The sequence below is a fragment of the Drosophila santomea genome, chromosome 2R (assembly GCF_016746245.2).
Source record: "Drosophila santomea strain STO CAGO 1482 chromosome 2R, Prin_Dsan_1.1, whole genome shotgun sequence".
NCBI lineage: Eukaryota > Metazoa > Arthropoda > Insecta > Diptera > Drosophilidae > Drosophila > Drosophila santomea.
Window position 1 is genome coordinate 13,204,779 of NC_053017.2, and position 20,168 is coordinate 13,224,946.

Consider the following 20,168-nt stretch of genomic DNA (forward strand, 5'->3'; position numbering starts at 1 on the left):
AGAGGAGTAAAAAAAGAAACGAAAAGAAAAATGTTGATGGTGTATTATTATTAAAGGAAAATTTGACAGAAAACAAATGTTTCCTCCTGCGCTGGCATGCCGCTTAGCTCTTTGTTTTCTTTACTTTTCCTCGGATTTTCACACAAATCGCTTTGTATGCGTCAAAGTTGTTGAAATTTGAATTAACCCTTAGCCGAGGCAAGGACGTTGTGGCAGGAAGCTGTCTGTTGGTATTTGGTATTGGATTACACACTCCCGATAATGAAACTGCCGCCGATGATCAATTGATGCTGCGGGAAATCATTAATATTTCCATGAATTTATGTATTTATTTAAATGGCATATGGAAAGAAAACCCGAGGTATTTCTGGTGTTTTGCTTTTGTAAACGCATGAATTCGTTATTCTAGTCAATTGCAAATGCAAACCTCGGGTCAGCAGTTATCTTTGAGTTCAACATTTGACTTAATGTCTACATATATCTGTTTATAATACGTATACGCGTACACAACTTGCATAAGCATCTAAAAATACGTCACAAAGGCGAGCCATTAACCTAATTGCAAAAGTCAGGCAATGGAAACAAAAGCCTCAGGTAGCAACAGGCGGCAACGCAGTATAAATAAAAATAAAAACAAAATAGGGTTAAGTGCGAGAATCCACTCCTTTAATTTCCCGCAAAATGCATTGGCGAAACGTTTAAAGTGCGCCAAGCCAGCCAGCAAATGAAATAATTGCAGACACTGAATCGGAACTACGGTAAAAGTTAATTAACTTTAATAGTAATTAGTACCTGCTGGCTGGCCGACAACGACACACTGGCATGTTCAACTTTTCTGGGCTAAGGAGGCAAGGCAAGGAAAGGCAAGAAAATGAGAAAATGTTGCAAAAGTTGGGATAGCGTCAAGGTGTTGCTGCCAAGATTGTAGATGGAAAAGCCATGTAATGATTTGAAATTAACCAAGTTCTACCAGCCAAACTAAGTACCGAGTTAATTAGTGCGGGCATCAACGGCATTTTTTGGTGTCAAGACCAAGTGGCCCACCACACCTGTCCGTCCGCTTGGGGTGGTAAATATTTGAAATATTTAAATTCACGGCACTTGTCGCCGTGCCTGATTGACAGTCGAACGTGACGTGAACATGGTTCACCTAAATTCCGTAATTTATTTAGAAGCAAATCAGCAAAAATCGAAAACAAAACGGATATTATGTTAGCAATGACTGCAAATCCTGCTGCTGTTGCTGCTGCTGTTGCCTTTTCCTCAATTTGAAACACTGCGCATTCAACATATCGCCATGACAGCATCAATTAACGTGGAAAAACAAACTTTGCGTTGACTTCAGTGTCTGCACTCAGCTAAACGAAAATGTGTTTTTGCATTGGCTTAAATTATGCCATTTGTGCAGAAAATCAATTCGTTCGGTTTTACGTAAAAGCGATCGGTCGAATGTGATAGAGATAAATGGCTTTAAAACATTTAAATATATTTAATTAACTAAAGGTAATTTCAAATATGACGCTGAAAAAAAAAACTGGTTTCACTTAATAGGGTAAATAAAGAGTTAATTCTCCTAGTTTCATTCAACGTGTGCTTTAATTGTGCCTATGATTATTTTTATATTGTCAGCACCTTGTTGGTTTTCGTATTATTAAACAAAGTCCATTGCTGAACTAGTTTTAATAAAGATCATAGCAAAAATTTAAAATATTACAGTCTTAGGATATTTCTAAGTCAACGTAAGCTAAGTACGAACCAATCTCTTGAAAAATTTGAATTTGGGCAAACTTCTCCAGAGCCAGATCATAAACTATAAGAATACTAAAACACCAGTTCAGACCACAAAAAGGGCAGGCTTATTTACTATATATTGATAAATCTCTTGTTGTACTCTTCGTCACCACAAAGCCCGATACTTATCCGTATATGTGTGTTTGTGTACATATTTTTACAGTCCACACAACAACAGAACCAGCAGCAAGCACTTATGAACAAGTCAAATGACGACCTACGGAGAAAGCGTCCAGAGACTACACGGCCAAATCACATTCTACTCTTCACCATCATAAATCCCTTCTATCCCATCACAGTTGTAAGTACACACAGCAAATATATATCTGTATTTTACTCTTTCTCTCTCTGCAGCCTCTACTCCCAAAACATACATTATATTATACGACGATATTATCCTAACATATCCTCAGGCTACTTAGTATGGCGAGAGCAGATCTCGTCTACTTCACATATATATATTTCATTTATTTTTATTTATTCTTTTTTTATTTATTCTTTTTTTTGGCAAGAAATCGCTGCAAATAAAATGAAATCCATTGCAATTTGTTGTGTAGCAGTTGGAAAACTTGTTACACACTCGAGTGGAGTTTTCAGGCATGTGTGTGTGGTGTGTGCGATGTGTGTGGTGGGGATAGAAAAGCACTCTTTTGCCACACTGTCGCCTCTGGCCCTGAATGTTATTGTAGCCGTAGCCTAGGCTCCACACGAGTGTTGATTGCATCTGGCTTTGTGGCATGTCTGGTCTGTTCGGTCTTATCATCACATTTGATACATTTTAGCTACAAAATGGCCAGAAAGTGTGAGTGTCCTTAAACGGGGCAACAACAAGTGGTGAGCGCAGATGGGTCGGGATTTGGATGAGCCTTTAGACCAAGTGCATTGTTAGACGAACACAACAACCTGCAACGTCAACAGCAACAGCAACAATTATAAGAGAAGAGAAAAACAACACAATGGCCGGACAAAAAGCTTAAAAAATCATAAAGTACTTAAGTGTGCGAAACATGCTTCATATCCACAAAGCAAACGCATGGACAAGACACAGAAACTAGGACTCGAGATTTCTTTACTCTTATAGCGCTTGGGATTCAAGCTTGGAAAAGCTCATCCGAAAGTAGTTTTTGGCCAGTCTGTTCATAGCAATTTAAAAAAAAATTTTCAAAAATGGCTGCTTATCAAAGAAATATCATTCGTGATCTATTTGCACGACATTACTGAGCTTCAAAAAGTTATTTTCATTCGAAATCCCCTTTTAGTAAGTGAAAATGAGTTGCATAAAGCAAAGTCACTGCATTTGAATGTGGATCAAGAGGGTTTTTGCTTAGACCCGTTTTCCAGCCCCAGTGGTGTCCTATATCCTGGCTATATAGGGTAGCCACAACTACTACACAACTACATCCAAACAATATCTAGACACGCACACTGGCACAGTTTATTGTCTTTTTAGCAACGGCAACAACAATTGGCGGCGCAGCAGTACAACAAAAGCCAAAGAAAATAAAAATGCGGAAATGCTCCACTCCTTTTTGCCATGGCTCCTTTCGTCCTGCAAAGTGGGAAAGCCGTGTGTGTGCCGAGGCAATTGTATTTTCCAACACTTGAGCCAAGTGCGAGTGTAGTGGAACATAAAATCCTGTGAAGTGGAAAACATGCAGCATAAAAACTGCAAAACTGAAAATTATTTTGGCCCAGCAGCGTTGCATGATGTTAAATGTGTGTGTGTGAGTGCGTGTGTGTGTGTCGACGGTATGTGCGTGTGGATAAAGCCAGAAAGCCCAGACATGTTAATTCGCATCCGACAAAATGGCTGCCTCTGTTGCCTGGTGCAGCAGGATTTTCCGACCATCCGACCGTCTGTGCGTCCGACTGAATGACTTTTCGCAGCTCCCATTGTCGTAAGGTCCGACTGACTGGATTTATATTCCCATTCGTATTCAGCACTGCGCTGCCATTTTTTCCAACGGAAATAAATCTTTCCGTTGACTTAAGTCATCGCCATTGAGAGCGGCGTGTTGGTTCAGGAATTAAGCAATTCTCTTTACAATTCTCCGTCTTTCTGCCGCGTTATGGGACACAAATTAAAAGCTTCTGGCTGTTTGTATAGTATCTTTTACATGCAGTCGCTTATTGAGCCGCATTCCCGTATTAATGAAGCTGCAAATCGGCTTAAAAGCATCTCCTGTGTCATAAGAAGTATGATTTAAGCATATCAGCAAACAGAATGGCACTCAGGCGCTAAGATCACGTGATAAATTGGTATTGCGGCATAGTTGGCACTGATATTAAAGATGTAAAATACTATATGACTATGTAAATAATACAGAGTGTATTTAAATCATTTTTAAAGCAAACATTTACTAGAGATCATAAAGCACTTTTCTAGGCAATTTAAAAATGCATTTATTTACATGTGCCCCTCTGCCGAATGCAATTTTCTCCCGTCCACCGTAACACTTCAAAAGAAGCATGGCGAAAAAGAAAACTGTTTCCGGGAAAACTTTCGGGAAAACTTGGGCTGAGCACGTTCGTCGGCGAGGAACGCTCCATCACACGCTCCAACTAGCTTTGGCTTAACTAATCGCAAACTAAACGACCTCTAATAGCATCCGGAACTTCTGTCAACAATGCAGACTCCCACTGCCACTCCCATATTTTCCGAGCGCCCCCTTTTCCATTTCCACACATGCCGCAACGAAACGAAAAGTAAAGTGAGCTACGAGTCAAAAGTTTTCCAGAGCTATGCCGCCCGGCTCGTTTGCGCAGTAAAAGAGAGAAGTTCGGTAAGGGTATGCCGCTTACTCGCATGGAACAAAAAGCTTTCGGGATAAGATTAAAAACTTTTTAATAAGAAGACACTAAAAGCATCAAAGGAAATTTGCTTCTGCACACTCACTCACTCACACACACAAACACACACTCCGACCATATTTGTGTGTGCAGGCAAAGTGGCCAACAAAAATTGCAGAGTCGGAGCAAAAACCAGATGATAGATGAATGATAAAGTTGTGCAGCACCAAACACTCGCCAACAAAAGGCTGCTAGATGTTAAAGTTGAAGAGTTGCTGGAAAAGAGAAAAAAACAAGAGAGAACGCTATAGTCGAGTTCCCCGACTATCTGATACCCGTTACTCAGCTAGTGGAAGGGAGAAGGAGAGTCTTAAACACAGTTTTTGGCGGTTTGTAGGCGTTATAGTGGGCGTGGCAGAAAGTTTTTTGGCAAATCGGTAGAAATTTACAAGACTAATACAAAAATGAAAAAATATCAAAACATTTTTCAAAAGTGTGGGCGTAGCAGCTTTGGGCGGTTTGTGGGCGTTATAGTGGGCGTGGCAGAAAGTTTTTTGGCAAATCGATAGAAATTTAGAAGACTAATACAAAAATGAAAAAATATCAAAACATTTTTCAAAAGTGTAGGCGTGGCAGCTTTGGGCGGTTTGTGGGCGTTAGAGTGGGCGTGGCAAAACTTTTTTTGACAAATCGATAGAAATTTACAACACCAATACAAAAATGAAAAAATATCAAAACATTTTTCAAAAGTGTGGGCGTGGCAGTTTTGGGCGGTTTGTGGGCGTTAGAGTGGGCGTGGCAGCATGATTCGACAAACTTGCGCTGCGTCTATGTCCCTGGAGTCTGTATGCTTAATCTCAACTTTCTAGCTTTTGTAGTTCCTGAGATCTCGACGTTCATACGGACGGACAGACGGACAGACGGACAGACGGACAGACGGACAGACGGACGGACAGACGGACATGGCCAAATCGACTCGGCTATTGATCCTGATCAAGAATATATATACTTTATATGGTCGGAAACGCTTCCTTCTGCCTGTTACATACTTTTCAACGAATCTAGTATACCCTTTTACTCTACGAGTAACGGGTATAACAAGAGAGAACGCTATAGTCGAGTTCCCCGACTATCTGATACCCGTTACTCAGCTAGTGGAAGGGAGAAGGAGAGTCTTAAACACAGTTTTTGGCGGTTTGTAGGCGTTATAGTGGGCGTGGCAGAAAGTTTTTTGGCAAATCGGTAGAAATTTACAAGACTAATACAAAAATGAAAAAATATCAAAACATTTTTCAAAAGTGTGGGCGTAGCAGCTTTGGGCGGTTTGTGGGCGTTTTAGTGGGCGTGGCAGAAAGTTTTTTGGCAAATCGATAGAAATTTAGAAGACTAATACAAAAATGAAAAAATATCAAAACATTTTTCAAAAGTGTGGGCGTGGCAGTTTTGGGCGGTTTGTGGGCGTTAGAGTGGGCGTGGCAACATGAATCGACAAACTTGCGCTGCTTCTATGTCTCTGGAGTCTGTATGCTTAATCTCAACTTTCTAGCTTTTGTAGTTCCTGAGATCACAGCGTTCATACGGACGGACAGACAGACGGACAGACGGACGGACGGACAGACGGACAGACGGACAGACGGACAGACGGACAGACGGACAGACGGACATGGTCATATCGACTCGGCTATTGGTCCTGATCAAGAATATATATACTTTATATGGTCGGAAACGCTTCCTTCTGCCTGTTACATACTTTTCAACGAATCTAGTATACCCTTTTACTCTACGAGTAACGGGTATAAAAACCAGAACGGAAAAAACTGAAAAACTGCAATAAAAATTGCAGCGACGACGGGTATTAGCTGACACCATCGCAGGGCCAACAATGTTCAATAATGTATTAGCATGGAGGCCAGAAGGCGTTGCAGCCACAATGCAAATGCAACCGACCCCAGGAGTGCAGGAGCAGCAGACATATGTAAAACCCTCTTTTGAAGCGGCTTATCAGAACGCTGTTCGACTTTGTTGGCAAGCTAAAAAAAAAAATAACAAAAAATCAGGGGAAAAAATAAGGAAAAATGCAGCAGCAGTCAGCCATAAGCTAAAGCCCAGGAATGTGTAACGGCAGCTGCAGCTTTTGCAATATGTGACACATGCAGGAGGAGCACGGAGGCGCACGGAGGAGCAGGAGGAGCTGGCGGAGCACCAGCATCCAGCAGACCATAATGCGTAGCCTGGCAAAAGCCAACGAGTTAGGTGGGCGGAACGGGTGTTCCATTGCACCGAAGGACATGCGGTGACGGCAAAAGCCGAAGCTGTAGCCCAACTTAAAGCCAAAGCCATAGACCTAAACCAAACCCAACTCAAACCAACCCAACCCAACCTAACCAAACCAGAGCCAATCCGAGCCCTGGAAAGCCAAGCCCTGCGCGTCCTTACGAGGCTCACCAGGCGGAGGGCACGGCGAGATGGATAAGGATGAAAAAGGGGAAAAGTCGTGGAAAAGTCGGGAAAGAGGAAAACGGAAGGGGGAGCCTCGTGGCAACTGAGGTTTTCAATAATGCACGTTATACGACTCCCATGCCGCGTATTGTATTGCATTTTGTTTATGCATGCCCCCATCAAAGATGGCAAAGATGCTTGCCAAATGGAAGTACAGGGAAAGAGAGTAGAAAGTACACTGGGGGAAAAACCTACAGCATTCCTAAGCACCCTGCATACGAAAATACTTGGGAATACCAAAGTTACTCAGAACATTCATGTGATGAACTCCGACTTGAGAAGAAATATTAATAGTGACTGATTCAAAATCTATTTGTTTTGCAACAAATTTTTCTCAGTGTCGAAAGGAAGATAGATAGGGCTCTTTCCGGTATTTTCTTTCTGCCTTGCCATACAAGTTTGACAAATCGATGAGGTGCTACTCCGCACTACCCAACCATTTCCATATTCAGCAGCCACTGCCATTTTTTTATGTACTTCTTTTATGTTCGCCGCGGCTCGCGACACAAAATCTCTCATAAAGTTGTCTTTATGGAAATATGCAAAACAATAGATTACGATGTGTGAGGCCTTTTGAACTTTGATTGCTTCCCCCTTGTCAGGAAACCAAAAAAATGTGGTTCTTTGAGTGAGATTTCATCTTTAATTTCAACACCTACACAGTGGCGGTATAAAACAATGCTTGCAAAGACAATTCACTCAGCGAATACACATATAAAAGCCCAAAAATCCGTAGGTAAACATTGATCTATCGAGAACTCGCTTCCTCATTATTAAGTATTTGATAGAGTAGATCCGGAAAGCACTTGATATCGTTCTTGGTAAGATGCCCGTTTTCGTACATTTTTGAGAAGATCTTTGGGTAATGGTTTACAAATTAATACCAACTGCCAACTTTAACGTTTCCTTACTTACCAATTCCCTGAGCCCTGTTTCCTTTAACTGTTTGCCTCTTTCCTTTCGCCAGTCGAGCAGTTGGCTAGTTTCCACTTCGCTGATGTTGCCTGCTGTCCAGTTTGCACATGCTTCAGCTTTTGTGGCTGGTGTAAGCTCCACCTTGGACTTTGTTATCTGGCTGTGGCTGCTTTCCCGGAGTGTTTTCTTTTGCACCATATGTTGTTTTCCCCTTATTTTAGCCTTCTTTTTTAAGCTGGTCTTGCTTTTCTCGGTGATCTTGCTCATAGAGCCTGGGGATGCACTTTGACCCGTAAGCCTGCCACCTTCAAGTCGTTGTTTTTTGGCGTGCTCCTCCAAAAATTTCGCATCCCGCTGGGCTTCCAGTTCGAGCATTCGCTGTTGACGAGCCCGCTGGCTAAGATTGCGTTGCTGTTTGCGGCGATGGGCTTTGGTGATGCTGCTGCTGCGTTTGGGTGAACACTGGCGGCGCTTTTCCCGGCGGACACTCTGCCAAATGCCCAATCGCTCCTTGGCGCAGGTGGGCGCCAGCAGTTGCTCCTTTTGGCGCTGAATTTCGCGGGCTATCAGAGCGCGATGCTTTTTCGCATGGGCCTCGGCCTCCTCGCGGCGGCGTCGCGACTGCAGGATCACAGGACTCACCTGTGCCGCTTGCACCTGATCAGCTGGCCAACGCCCTTGCTTGCCTATGCGATTCTGTGCCTGCTGCTGCTGAATCAGATCCTGCTGGCGCTCCCGCTGTTGTTTTTGCATTGCCTACAGGATAAAGATAGATATCTGAAGATAATAGTTATTAAATATCATTCTACCTGGTGATTCAGCTCCTCGCGTCTTCTACTTGCACGTGTATCTGCGAACAGGGGCTGCTTATTCTGCTCGTAGAACTTGCAATAGTAGTTGACCTTTGCAGAATCTCGTGGCGGCATGATACGCCGATAGTTGCCAAGATGGCTCTCCTCCCAGGCGATCTGTTGGGTTAACGCTCCAATGGAGCAGGCTTGCCGTACATCGTGGCCACCAGCTTCCCGTATTGGTGACGAGTAACCCGGCATTTGGGCAGCAGCCTTCTTATTGTAGATATTCCTTAGTAGTCTAGCTCTGTGTTCCGTTCGATCATCACGTATAATCTGTTCTTTATCCACTAAAGCGGTGCTGAGCATATTGAGAGTATCTCGAATCAATGGCCGCTTCACTTCCATGTCCACCGACTCATCAGCACTCAAACTGGGCGTGTGATTGACTTCCAGAATGTATGGCTTTAACTTCCAGTCCACCAGAATATCGAAGCCGAGCAACTGAAAGCTGGCCTGTATCTTATCGTGCTTAGGAAAGCACACATTGTAATTATGCTTTAGCGTTGGCCAAGCACTAATCAGCGTCTTTATGATCGCATCATCCACACTAGCCCAGAACTCGGCCACATCGTAGTTGTGATCCAATAGCCACTTATTGAAGGCACTTAGTTTGCGTTTGGAACCCGCTTCCGGTCCATTGCCCACCATGTACTGCGAGTTCCGGCGATTCAGGCAGTAGTTGGTCAGGTGCATGAACACATTGTGGCTATTTCCTATCGTTGGTGGCACATACTTCTGGGTGGCAAAGCGGGCCAGGCCCTCATTGTACACAAAAATACGCAGTGGATCCACGGAGGTGACAAGTGTATAGACACGCAGGTCAAACTTGTAGCCATCTATTAGTAGTGGCTGAAATTGGGAAAATTGGTAATAATTTAGATCGTTGGGTCCATACTCCACACTTACCCGCTCGATGTACGTTTGGCAGATGAGCTTTTCCCGCTTGCCGACAGTGCGAAGATCGGTGGTTATCCAAATGCCACGCCCTTGACCCGCGGAATATGGCTTAAGGATAAAAGTGCGCTTGTGTTTGCTCGCATAAATGGCTACATCGTAGGCACTGGCAGAAAAGATAATAGTTATTATATTGTTAGCTGATATGAAATGAAGAAATGAAACTCACTCGGTTGGCATTAGCCAGGTTTTGGGGAATATGCGATAGTCGCCGGGAAACATTTTGAGCATGCGATTCAGATTCCTGGACAGCAGATCCTTGCGACATATCTCCACCATGCCTGGAAAATGGTTAATCTGCTGAAAGCGTTTCATGTTACGCAGCAGGTCATGATGGGGCGTCGAGTCCGACCATTGGATGTTCCACAGCCTATGCTCGGGCACGTGCTGAAACCCCATGTTTCTGGTAACCTTGGCCACCAGTTGGAATCGGGTGTGCTCCACGCAGACACTCAGTCGGAGGCCACGAATGCTGGGCACAATGTCGGTGCCATTCACATGAAACTGCATCGGTGGCTCTTTAATGATGTCATAGCAAATGGAGTCCAATTGGGAGGCGGTCAGCAATGGTTTATCCTTCGGCTGTTGCGTATTATCCTGCGTAACAACCATGATGGTGTCCTCGTTGCCGCCGCCACCGCGTCGTCGCCATGTCGGCTGGTTATTTTCCCGGCCCGATCGCCGTTTGCCACGTGCCTTATTCGACAGGACGTAAACACTTTCCCGATTGTAGACTCCTTGCTTTTGGCCATCTCTGTCGGGGGGCAGGGATTTCTGGGCATTAAAAAATCGCGTATACGGATTAAGCTCGTAGTTAGCGGGCCTGGCCGATTTCTTAGAAGGCATCTGGTGATAGTGATGGTGGTGGTGGTGATAGTGCCGCTACCACAGGTCTTTTGGACTTTTCGCAGTGCTGTGCTCTTCAATTTGTCATCAAAAAATCCGGATGTGATTGGGTACATTGAATTTTGACACTAAATTATTTGTACGACGTGTCGAACTAGGGTGGAAAAAAACACTTGAAAACTATCTTTTTTTTTTTAAATGCCCATCTCATCTAGCAACCTTAGAACGCCCACCAGCCCACCATCCAGCAGCGCAGCACCACAAGGCAAGGTCAAGTGCTCGGCGGTTGACACTTGAGATGTGAGCCACTCAATTACCAAAGTCAGTGCCGCGAGTGAAACTTGTGCCATGTGGTTGGCCAAAACACCTTGCGACAACCGAATCGAATCAGTGCGCACACCTGGGGCTGTCCCCACCTTCCATCTGCCACCATCCATTTCCCTCCGCTTTTGCGTATTAATTTCCATGCGAGGTGCGTGGGGTGGGGCTCATTAACCGCAGTTTTATCAGGCTTTAGCTTTAGCCTCATGTGGTTATTAGTTCAGGCAGTCAATGTCACGAGGAAAAGTACGAGTACATGGGGAAAAAGATGGAGGCCCATCAGCAATAGCAGTTACATAGCGAAAGATGTAAATGTCAGCTCGTCATCCGCTCGGTTAACTTTGGGGGCAGAACAGCAAGAGGGCGTGGCGTGATTATGTGGATGGGTCACCTGCGCAGTGGTAACCTCAACCTACGCACTGAAATCTCTCGTGTTACAGCACAGTGAAAAAACGCATGAATACTTAAATATATTTTTAATATATCTTAAAATTAGATATAAATAATTTAATTTAATTTAATAATTTAGGTAATAACCGCAGAAGCTCAAACCTTGAGAGCTGAAAAATCACATTTCTATAAGAGGATCAAAATGTTTATTTGTATTCGCCCAAAACTCTCAGGATAAACTGAATCGGCAGTCCAAATAAATGACTTAGTTGAGTGGTTGATTAAATCCCATTGGGTGAAAAAACCATTATAAGTTTCAGTTAACAATTGCTCAGTCCCAAAGTTTAATCGGTGTGCTTTTGTTTAGTTTTTTTCCCTCTTGTGTGTTTGAATTAAGTGACACAAACAATTGCCGAAGCCTGTGCCTCATTTTGCACATGTGTTGTTTTGGGTTTCGGCATTTCGGCATTTCGGCATTTCGGCAACGACCCGTGTAATTTGTCAAGTTTATTTGGTTGAGCAACGCTTTTGGGCCGGCTCCTATCTATCTGGCAGCTTTCCTCTAATTGGCTGTCCAAGTTGTTTGGCTGGTGCTTTATTTGTTATTTGTTTTTGTTGCACTGCTAATTATGCGCCCGCTTTGTCGCTCGAGATTGTCAACAAAAAACAAGCGGGAAAAGCGTGTTTGAAACTTTTCTGCATTTCAAATATTAATGATAGTGCACGAACCACCAACAATGGGCGCGGAATGATAACGAGGGGTGCACTTTTTTGTTGACAGAACAGGAGCGTTGATAAGCGCGAAAGAAATGAACGGAAAATGGCGATTAATGTTGTTTTTACTCACGGAAGAGTGGTAAACGAAAGAGTTCGTTGAAAAATAATGTAACTTTCTGTTTATAAAAAATATAAATGCACCTATTCTATTTGACTTTTCCGGTTTAAGTGGCTGCAAAGGTATTTACAGTGAGTTATTACGCATCAATAAATCTCACTTGTGTGTTTTTTTCACCTTTCATATGCAAAATGCAATAAATTATTGCGTCTGATTGAATATTTCACACTTTTATATTTGACAGAGCTCATAATAATACCAAATTTTATTTATTTTTTTCCTCTGTTCAATTATTAATTGGCATCCTTTCTCTTGCTGTCCGCTGTTTTTTTAATCAGTTGCAGGAAGGACGTGAGCGTAAAGCCACGCGAAATGAGTGTAAAATCAGGGGACGACAAACTATATTAAAAATTTAAAGGTGTTCTCATACACGCACTTCATTTGCAGCTGCAAGCGCGGCAGGAATTACAACAAAAAATAAGGAAAAAAAGAAAATGGCATAAAAACAGCAGCCCAAGAGCATGATAATAAAAAATTAAACAAAAGGAAAATAAGGAAAGCAAGCCAGGGGAAAAGTGCGGAGTTGGGCGCAGTGAAAATGGTTCATAAACTCGCCGGGCAGATGATGATGAAACCCGAAAGCCGGGGTATAAATTACAATGTGTGAGAATGTTTATATGGGGGCGGGTACACATACACATACATACATGCATACGTATGCGTACTACTTTTAACAAATCCCTTTATTTTTATGGAGCCACACACACACACACACATTTGCACATCGCCTAAGCGCGCATTAAAAATTAATCTTTTAATTACTGCCTGGTTGGTTGGCTGGCTCATCATCATCTCCACTGCAACAATGAGTTGCGGACTATTAATTTCGAGTTCAGCGGCTATATTTTATTTTCGCATTTGCATTTACTTCTTGAGTCCTTGAGACTAGAATAATGACGAAATCATAATCTCTTCATGGTTTAGAATTGTCTTCCTAAATAATGTTAGTCACGCCTTAATTCTCCTTGGCACTTTTCATTGCTCGAGTTCGTGTGCCGCGCAGCTAAGGAAAAAGTTCCGAGAGCCCCGAAACTCTAGCATATTTTGCAGCTTAGCAACTTTTCCTATTGCCAAACTGCGAATTTTAATTGCTTTAATTGACCCCAGGAAAGAAATGCCACAACTTGCCACATAAACTCAATGGCTAGAAGAGAAGCGACCCCAGGACTCAAATATCTTTCTCGCACACTTGAATTCAATTTACACTTTGTGGCATTAACATTTTTGGAGATTTTAATGCCTAAACTTTTGCAGGGACTAAAATTTGTGTTAAAAGCTTTTGCACTGTCAAAGTTTTAAATGTGAAAATGAACGTTTATGGCTAGAACTAAATCCGTTTTAATAGTATCAAAAAATTCGGAGCACTAAGCAACTAAGCTATGATTTAGTAATTTAAATTTAAGAGTCAAAGTGCGCCAAATCACATTTATCACTTTAGTCTGTGCGCATTTGGGATTCCCTAGGATTAGATGCAGCAAACGTGATTAACATCGCAGAGAGTGATACAAATATGCCGTTGTCATTGGGATTTCCACGTTTGATTTATATATTCAGGTCATACAGAATGTCTATGCATACTATGCTTTATTTTTGTGAGCTCCGAATCCCCGTAATTATGCATGAATCGTGAAATCAACTGCATTGGGGCGTTTGCCTGGGTTTTTGGAATAGTACGAATGTGGAACTATGGAACTGAGTGGTGGAAACGCATGAATGAATGCTCCCAACAATGTATGCGCATAAATTTGAGCACTTCACCCAGCAAGACGCAATGAAAATGTTGAAATGTTAAAATGCTCGCACGTACTGCAAAAAAAGTTATTTGTAATGCAAAACAAAACGAAATCAACGGCACAACAAAAAACAAAAAACAAAAATAGGAACGCGGCCAGTGAAACAACAAACTAAATACAAACAAAAAACGAAAAACGCAATCCTAGTAGCAGCAATAAGAACAACTGTGAAAATAGTCGAGAAGTGGTAAGACTTTTTGTTTGGCTGCCTTGCTTTTAGTTCAGTTACAGTTACAGTTACTGACTGCATAGAGTGCATAAACAACAAACGCATTTGTAATGAAAATAAAATTTAACGGCACAAACACCAAGGACATGCCCAAGTGGAAGACGCTGCAAAGTATGCAACAGTTTCTGTTTTTCTGCTTATGTTTCTCTTCCTAAGCCTAGTGCACTTACGCCACTTGGCCAAAGGAGCGAAAACTGTGCAATCTGTGGGCAGTAAAAGGCATTTTCCGCCGTATCCAATATTTCTTGGAGGCTTCTGCTGCCTGCTCACTGGAAAATACAAAATTTAAGCACACAAATTGGTTTTTGGCATACAAAAAAGAGTAAATACTGTCTAGGTATATAGAAAATTGCTGTGAGAAACCTTTAGTCCTTAAATACTGGTAGGTTTAAAAATAAATAAAATATAAAAAAGAAATCTGCAAAGGCCTTTTTCGCTGCAGTGTGAGGATGTGTGGCTGATGTATGACATGCCAGCAACAAATTGCAGCAAAAAGGAAAATGGCGACCAAGAAATGTGACACCTCCTGGCCACTTGTCAATGTCATAATTTGCCATAATGTACGGGCAGGAAAAGCAGGAAAAGCCGGAAAAGGGGGTGGTGGACTAGTGGCAGGCAGATGAGAAATGGAGATGAACTAGCGAGCGGGACAGGCATCAAAAGTTGTGTGGATGATGATGTCGATGGGGCGATGTCGAGTCAGATGCCTTTTGGCCCGAGGCCGTGGTCGAAAGGGTCCTTCTGCTGCTGGCCTGGCTTGGCTTGGCTTGGATACTCGCAGGGACTAAATAGTATGATGTTCGAGTGGGTGGGTGTGTGTGTGTGTGTTTTCCAACTCCTGTCATGTCCTTGGCTCCCCGACGAGCACTGTCAACATTAACACAGCCCAGAGGCATAAAAGGCATATCCAATTGCAAAAAGACGCATGTCGATAACAAAGGCTCGGCAAACATTCAACTAACATTAGTGCCACGCCCCTCGTCCTGCCAGGACAAGCACACACTCGCACACACTCGCACACACATGGATACGGGCATAGACTTGTGTGGATCCTGCTTGTCGTATCCTGGTGCTCTCGTATGCTGTCTATTTTACTTGGTCATTAAATTTGGATTTTGTGCTGTGCACATCGCCATCGCCATCGCCATCGCTTGACTCTGCTGTTAAATATATCTACCCAAACACACAGAGGCATCCTACATCGTACGTCTCTTTAGTGGCCTTTTGTGCTGCCCCCTAACCCCCTAACCTCCCTCACCTCCCCCGCCTTGGCCCACGATTTGGCTTTAACTTGCCGCCATTGTTAGCCAGGCTCTTTGCATACAGACATATACATACATGGATGTACATACATATACATAACATGGGCAAAGAGGAAGGAAAGCTGGGCAGAAAGGTGGAAAATCCCCCATCTCTCGCTTTGCTTAACATCGGTTTTACCGTTCCCTCGATGTTTTGTTTTGCTTTCGGTTTTGAGTCCTTTGTGGTTGATGATTTTTCCAACATTGCATAGCAATTGCAACAAGCAAAAAATGGTTTTAAGGGCTTAATGCTCTGCATCTGACAGTGGGCTGGGTTTCCAAACAGCAGAAAACGGCTTGGTTAGACTTAGCCGCAGTGCCAGAAGCACATCCATTGACCGGATTTGCGGCAATTGAAGTTCTAAGCCTAACGCTCCGCAAAACAGATTTCTCGATTTATATTTAGTATTTCAAAATATTACTATAAGTTACATGAATGACTTTCAATTTACTAAATATCAATTCTTGTCTGTTTCTTTTTAGGTAAGTGTTTATAAGCCTTCTAAATCTTCGGTTTGTGAGTAGTAGATTTAACTATAAATATCATATTTTCGAAATGAGATACATAACATGCAAATCCAGAGCCAATAAATTTCATATTCAGCCCACACAGACACATTAAACGATCAAAGTCAGGTTAGACATCAGAATCTACACATTCCTTGTTATCAACAATACTCCTCATTTCTATCATCCTGCTGCGAACAAAAAAAAAAGTGAGAATGCTTTTGCTGACCGAATAAATCTGTGGAGAACTCAACAAATGCCCAGCAATCCCAAAAGTTTTTTGGGAATGGGCTCTCCAAAGTTGCACCGTAATTCCCACGATAATAATCATAATAAAAATCAAGCAAGCGATAAAGCATAAAACCAAATTACATACAACTCCGGCCTTTTCAGCAGCGTTAGAACTTCGGAAGCAAACACTTGAGATTGTACCTCATTTTCTCCGCTACTTCCGCTTTTAGTTCTGGCATAACATGAAAATAAAAAGTTTTTCTTCAACCCGTAAACTCGCACATTGTCAAAAAAAAGGGAAAAAATATGCCACTAAAATATTTTGTATGTATATATATATATATATATATGATATTTTTGGTTCGACTTGGTGAGGACAGCCAGACAGTTTATGGAGCACGTAAGGGACATTTTTTGCGGGTTATATGCGTTTGAAAAGTTTTCTCATAAAGCTTTCGTTATATGCTTATGTAATATGTGGCCGACTGCACCCGAATATCAGCATGTATTTGGGTCTAAGATAATGCCCTCGAACGATCTGGTCGGTGGATAGACATATTTTATATGTGCCAAGTGAAAGAGCTAAATTCATTAAGTTGTCAAATGCAAGTCAACACAATAAGAAATTCTGACATGGTCATGTCATGTTCAGTGCGGCGCAAAAATCGCGAACAGACGAGTCAGTCGAAAGACTAGAAAGGCAATAGGAAATGCAAATGGGAAAATGGAAAATGCCTCTTGAGCAGCCCAAGAAAATTAAAAGAAAATGAAAAATAGGAATGCAAATCATTGTTATTGTCGTCAGAGTTTCTGCTGTGCTCCCATTTTAACAATTTAAATGCCTAGAAAAGAGGCAGCAAAAACAGCCATTAGATTCAGTTTTTTGAAATTGTTCACTCAATTATATATCGTTGACAGTGCTTGCGCATTATACATCTTCCTTGGTTATTTTTTAGTCGCAACCAATCCTTTGGACAGGCGCAACCTCGCTCGCATTTCTTGGGTATGCACCTTTGCCTATATAAAAAGTCCGAGCAGATCTTGGGACAAACTGGTATACATTTTACCATCACATCGCCGTGCGTACAAACTGGAGTGTTTAGAGAATTCATAACAGAATATGTGGAATAATGAAACCTTACCGTTGGGCCGATGTATCTTAGCTCGAGTATAATATAATAAGCACAGGACAAACAAACTGAACACTCTGCACTGCATGATATCGCTTTTATTTACTATTCCTCGTGATATATGCCAAAGTGTGGTGAACTGTGGTGTGGAAAATCAATTCGGTTACACCTGATTAGTTGCAATCCAATGGGTTTCAACATTCCAAACAAATGACACAGTTTACTGGCAAAAGCAACTCCTCACCTCAACGATAAATTAATGATCCTTTAAAGCCCGCTCACGTCACCACCAAGCCTCTTATGCTGACAAAATAAACTGGAAAAATCCGCAGCTGATGAAGAAATGCCGCAAACCCGCAACAAATGGAAAATTCAAAGAGCCACACATGCGGCAGCCTATGGGTAAACATTTTAATTCTACTAATTAAAGCAGTGAAAGCTATTGCCGCCCGAACAAAATCAAATGGAAATCCAAAACTAATAAACGGTTTAACGGGGCGTACGTACACATATGCGCGTTGTTTGCCATATTGATTTTGCATAAAGCAGTTTTTTGTTGTGCAGTGTAATTAACCGGCCAGCAGCAAACAGGCGCATAATTACAATTTTGAAATTGTATGCGCTGGATATGGGCCATAAGTGTGTGCGGAAGAAAGGTGCATTGTGTGTGCGAACGAACGACGACTATGGCTCACATGTCAGCAGAGGATTTTCGGTCAGGATGGCGTATGGGTATGAGGAATATGGTAGTGGTCATCTGATATGGATGGCGGCGGATGGCGGAGGATGGCGGAGGATGGCCCCCAGACAATGGATAATAGATGCTGGTCATCGTTTGTTGGCTCATTCGGCTGCTGCTGCGACCAGCGGTCATTGCTGGCGCTATTTGCGGTTTTAATTATGTCCAGCTCGTGGAACGCATCACGGCAAAACAATGCGAATGTGGGGCTTAAATGGAAAATGGGTATGGGGAAGGGAAAGAGGGGGTTGCATTGTTGCAACGATTGAAATAAATGATGCGAGATGGGACAACTACTGAATATGCAGGACCAAAGAATGAGCCCTAATTTGGGACAACAGTTTCGGGATGCTAGCCCATAAGAAAATCAATATATGCAAAGCGTACAAGGGCATGGGAACATGGGTGCTATGAGAGCACCATGATTAATGGATGATGTGCCGCGGAAGCTGTGCATATGGCGTGCATATATGGAAACGTTTTGCTGATTGATAAACCAAATGCCAAGCAGAGCGTATAAATCGTTGCATCAGAATAAATGTGCGGCACATACAGCATATATGTATCTGCAATACAGCACAGTAGCACGATACCACGATCCGATACACCCTTTGTGCGCCATACCCGAAACTCCGTTGATGGGACGGCAGTCAATCAACGTTGAGGGCTTAAAGTGTCACCCACAACTCACCTTCAAGCAACTAACAAAACCCAAAAGGCACACCACGTGCAGAGCGAGGAGAAAACTTAATGCTAATACTAAGCCCGGTCTCTGAAAAATTAATGCCTACTAATAATTCAAAGGGGTCGCAAGGGCCCTTACGTCGAGCCGAGCATGCTTAAATAATCTAACGCACAATTAATTGAAGGTGCCATAAATATTGCGTATACGCAACGTAAATCAGCCAAGATGGCAGTAAAAGCCCTTTTGCAAAAGCCTGATTATGCAAACAATTAATCCTGGAAGCGTTTATTGCAGAGCTCCTTTCCTGTGGGAGGGAGGAGCAGAAATTAGGCCCAACCTAGTTCGTTTGACCAGGATGAACTAGCAAATTTGGTTCATGTACGTCTTCATTACGCTTGAATCTCAACCGGCTAGCAAAGCCTTTGTTATAATCAATTTGGAAATGACTTGCCTAGAGCCGGAAACACGTCATCCTGCAATCACATTAGCCGGGATTCGTTTGCTGCTGCTCTCCGGAAATGAAGGCTAAAAGGCAGAAGGTCCAACGTCCTTGTTGGACAGTCAGTCAACTGACCAGACCGCAGCATTAAAGCAACATTTGTTCTAACATCTCTGCAAAGAGAGAAAGAGAGGGATTGGGGGAAAAATAACCAAAAAACCCACCGCAAAGCCGAAGGAAGCTCAACTATCAGCTGCTCCCAGAATGCTGCCGAAAATTTCAAACAATGCAACACAAATTGCCGACAACCGCAGCAGCAAGCGCGGTTTACTCTGTGCAACCATCGAGGTGCAGGGTCAGAAGTTCCCGCTTCGCAGCTACCAGTCCTCCACTTCCGTTCAGCACAAGCTCAACCTCTGAAGAAGTGGTCCGTCGACCGCAGTTCACAATAGTTGACCAGTGCAATATTTTGACTTGGTCAGCGGGAAATGCACGAGCAGCAGCTCAAGAAAAAGAAAAAAACATCCTTCGTCGAAGACAAAGTTGGTGCAGTTTGTTCTTGAAGCGAGAAAAATAGCCTAAGCCAAGAGCAAAAGTAATTATAGGGTGCTGCAATTAAACAGATTTTCAAGTATTTAATTAAGGCAACCTACAGTTTAAAGGATTAATGTTTAGTTTTTAGAAGAAAATATCAACACTCGTAAGTTAGAAGTTGACTGAGTATGCAATATTCAAATATATTCTGCTTTAACATGATTTCACACTCAATTTGCAAAACCTTTTGTCATTAATATTATCATTCATTTAAGCTAAAATCTCTCTCTATACGTGAAAGTCAGGAATGGGTCTGCTATCGAGG

General features: G+C 42.5%; 3 protein-coding genes across 22 annotated transcripts in view; 1 reads left to right on the forward strand and 2 right to left on the reverse strand.

Moving 5' to 3' along the window:
• The window catches only part of LOC120445381 (heterogeneous nuclear ribonucleoprotein L), a 102,222-nt gene that overhangs the window by 25,148 nt on the left and 56,906 nt on the right, over window positions 1-20,168 (forward strand). For 18 of the 20 annotated variants that reach the window (XM_039625764.2, XM_039625765.2, XM_039625785.2 and 15 more), the window contains exon 3: window positions 1,955-2,092. The exons of the other annotated variants lie outside the window; for them this stretch is intronic. In XM_039625764.2, the coding sequence (XP_039481698.1) occupies window positions 1,955-2,092 (138 nt within the window). The remainder of the gene's footprint in view (window positions 1-1,954; window positions 2,093-20,168) is intronic. 20 annotated transcript variants of the gene reach the window in all.
• LOC120445380 (tubulin polyglutamylase ttll6) lies at window positions 7,701-10,804 on the reverse strand. The gene is made up of 5 exons (XM_039625763.1): window positions 9,973-10,804; window positions 9,756-9,909; window positions 8,805-9,698; window positions 7,996-8,751; window positions 7,701-7,936 (listed from the first exon to the last, which is right to left on the reverse strand). The coding sequence occupies exons 1-5, from the start codon at window positions 10,647-10,649 to the stop codon at window positions 7,829-7,831; spliced, it is 2,589 nt and encodes an 862-aa protein (XP_039481697.1). The 5' UTR covers window positions 10,650-10,804; the 3' UTR covers window positions 7,701-7,828.
• On the reverse strand, window positions 17,091-17,556 carry LOC120445386 (SCO-spondin). Its single transcript, XM_039625792.2, has 2 exons — window positions 17,459-17,556; window positions 17,091-17,406 (listed from the first exon to the last, which is right to left on the reverse strand). The coding sequence occupies exons 1-2, from the start codon at window positions 17,532-17,534 to the stop codon at window positions 17,210-17,212; spliced, it is 273 nt and encodes a 90-aa protein (XP_039481726.1). The 5' UTR covers window positions 17,535-17,556; the 3' UTR covers window positions 17,091-17,209.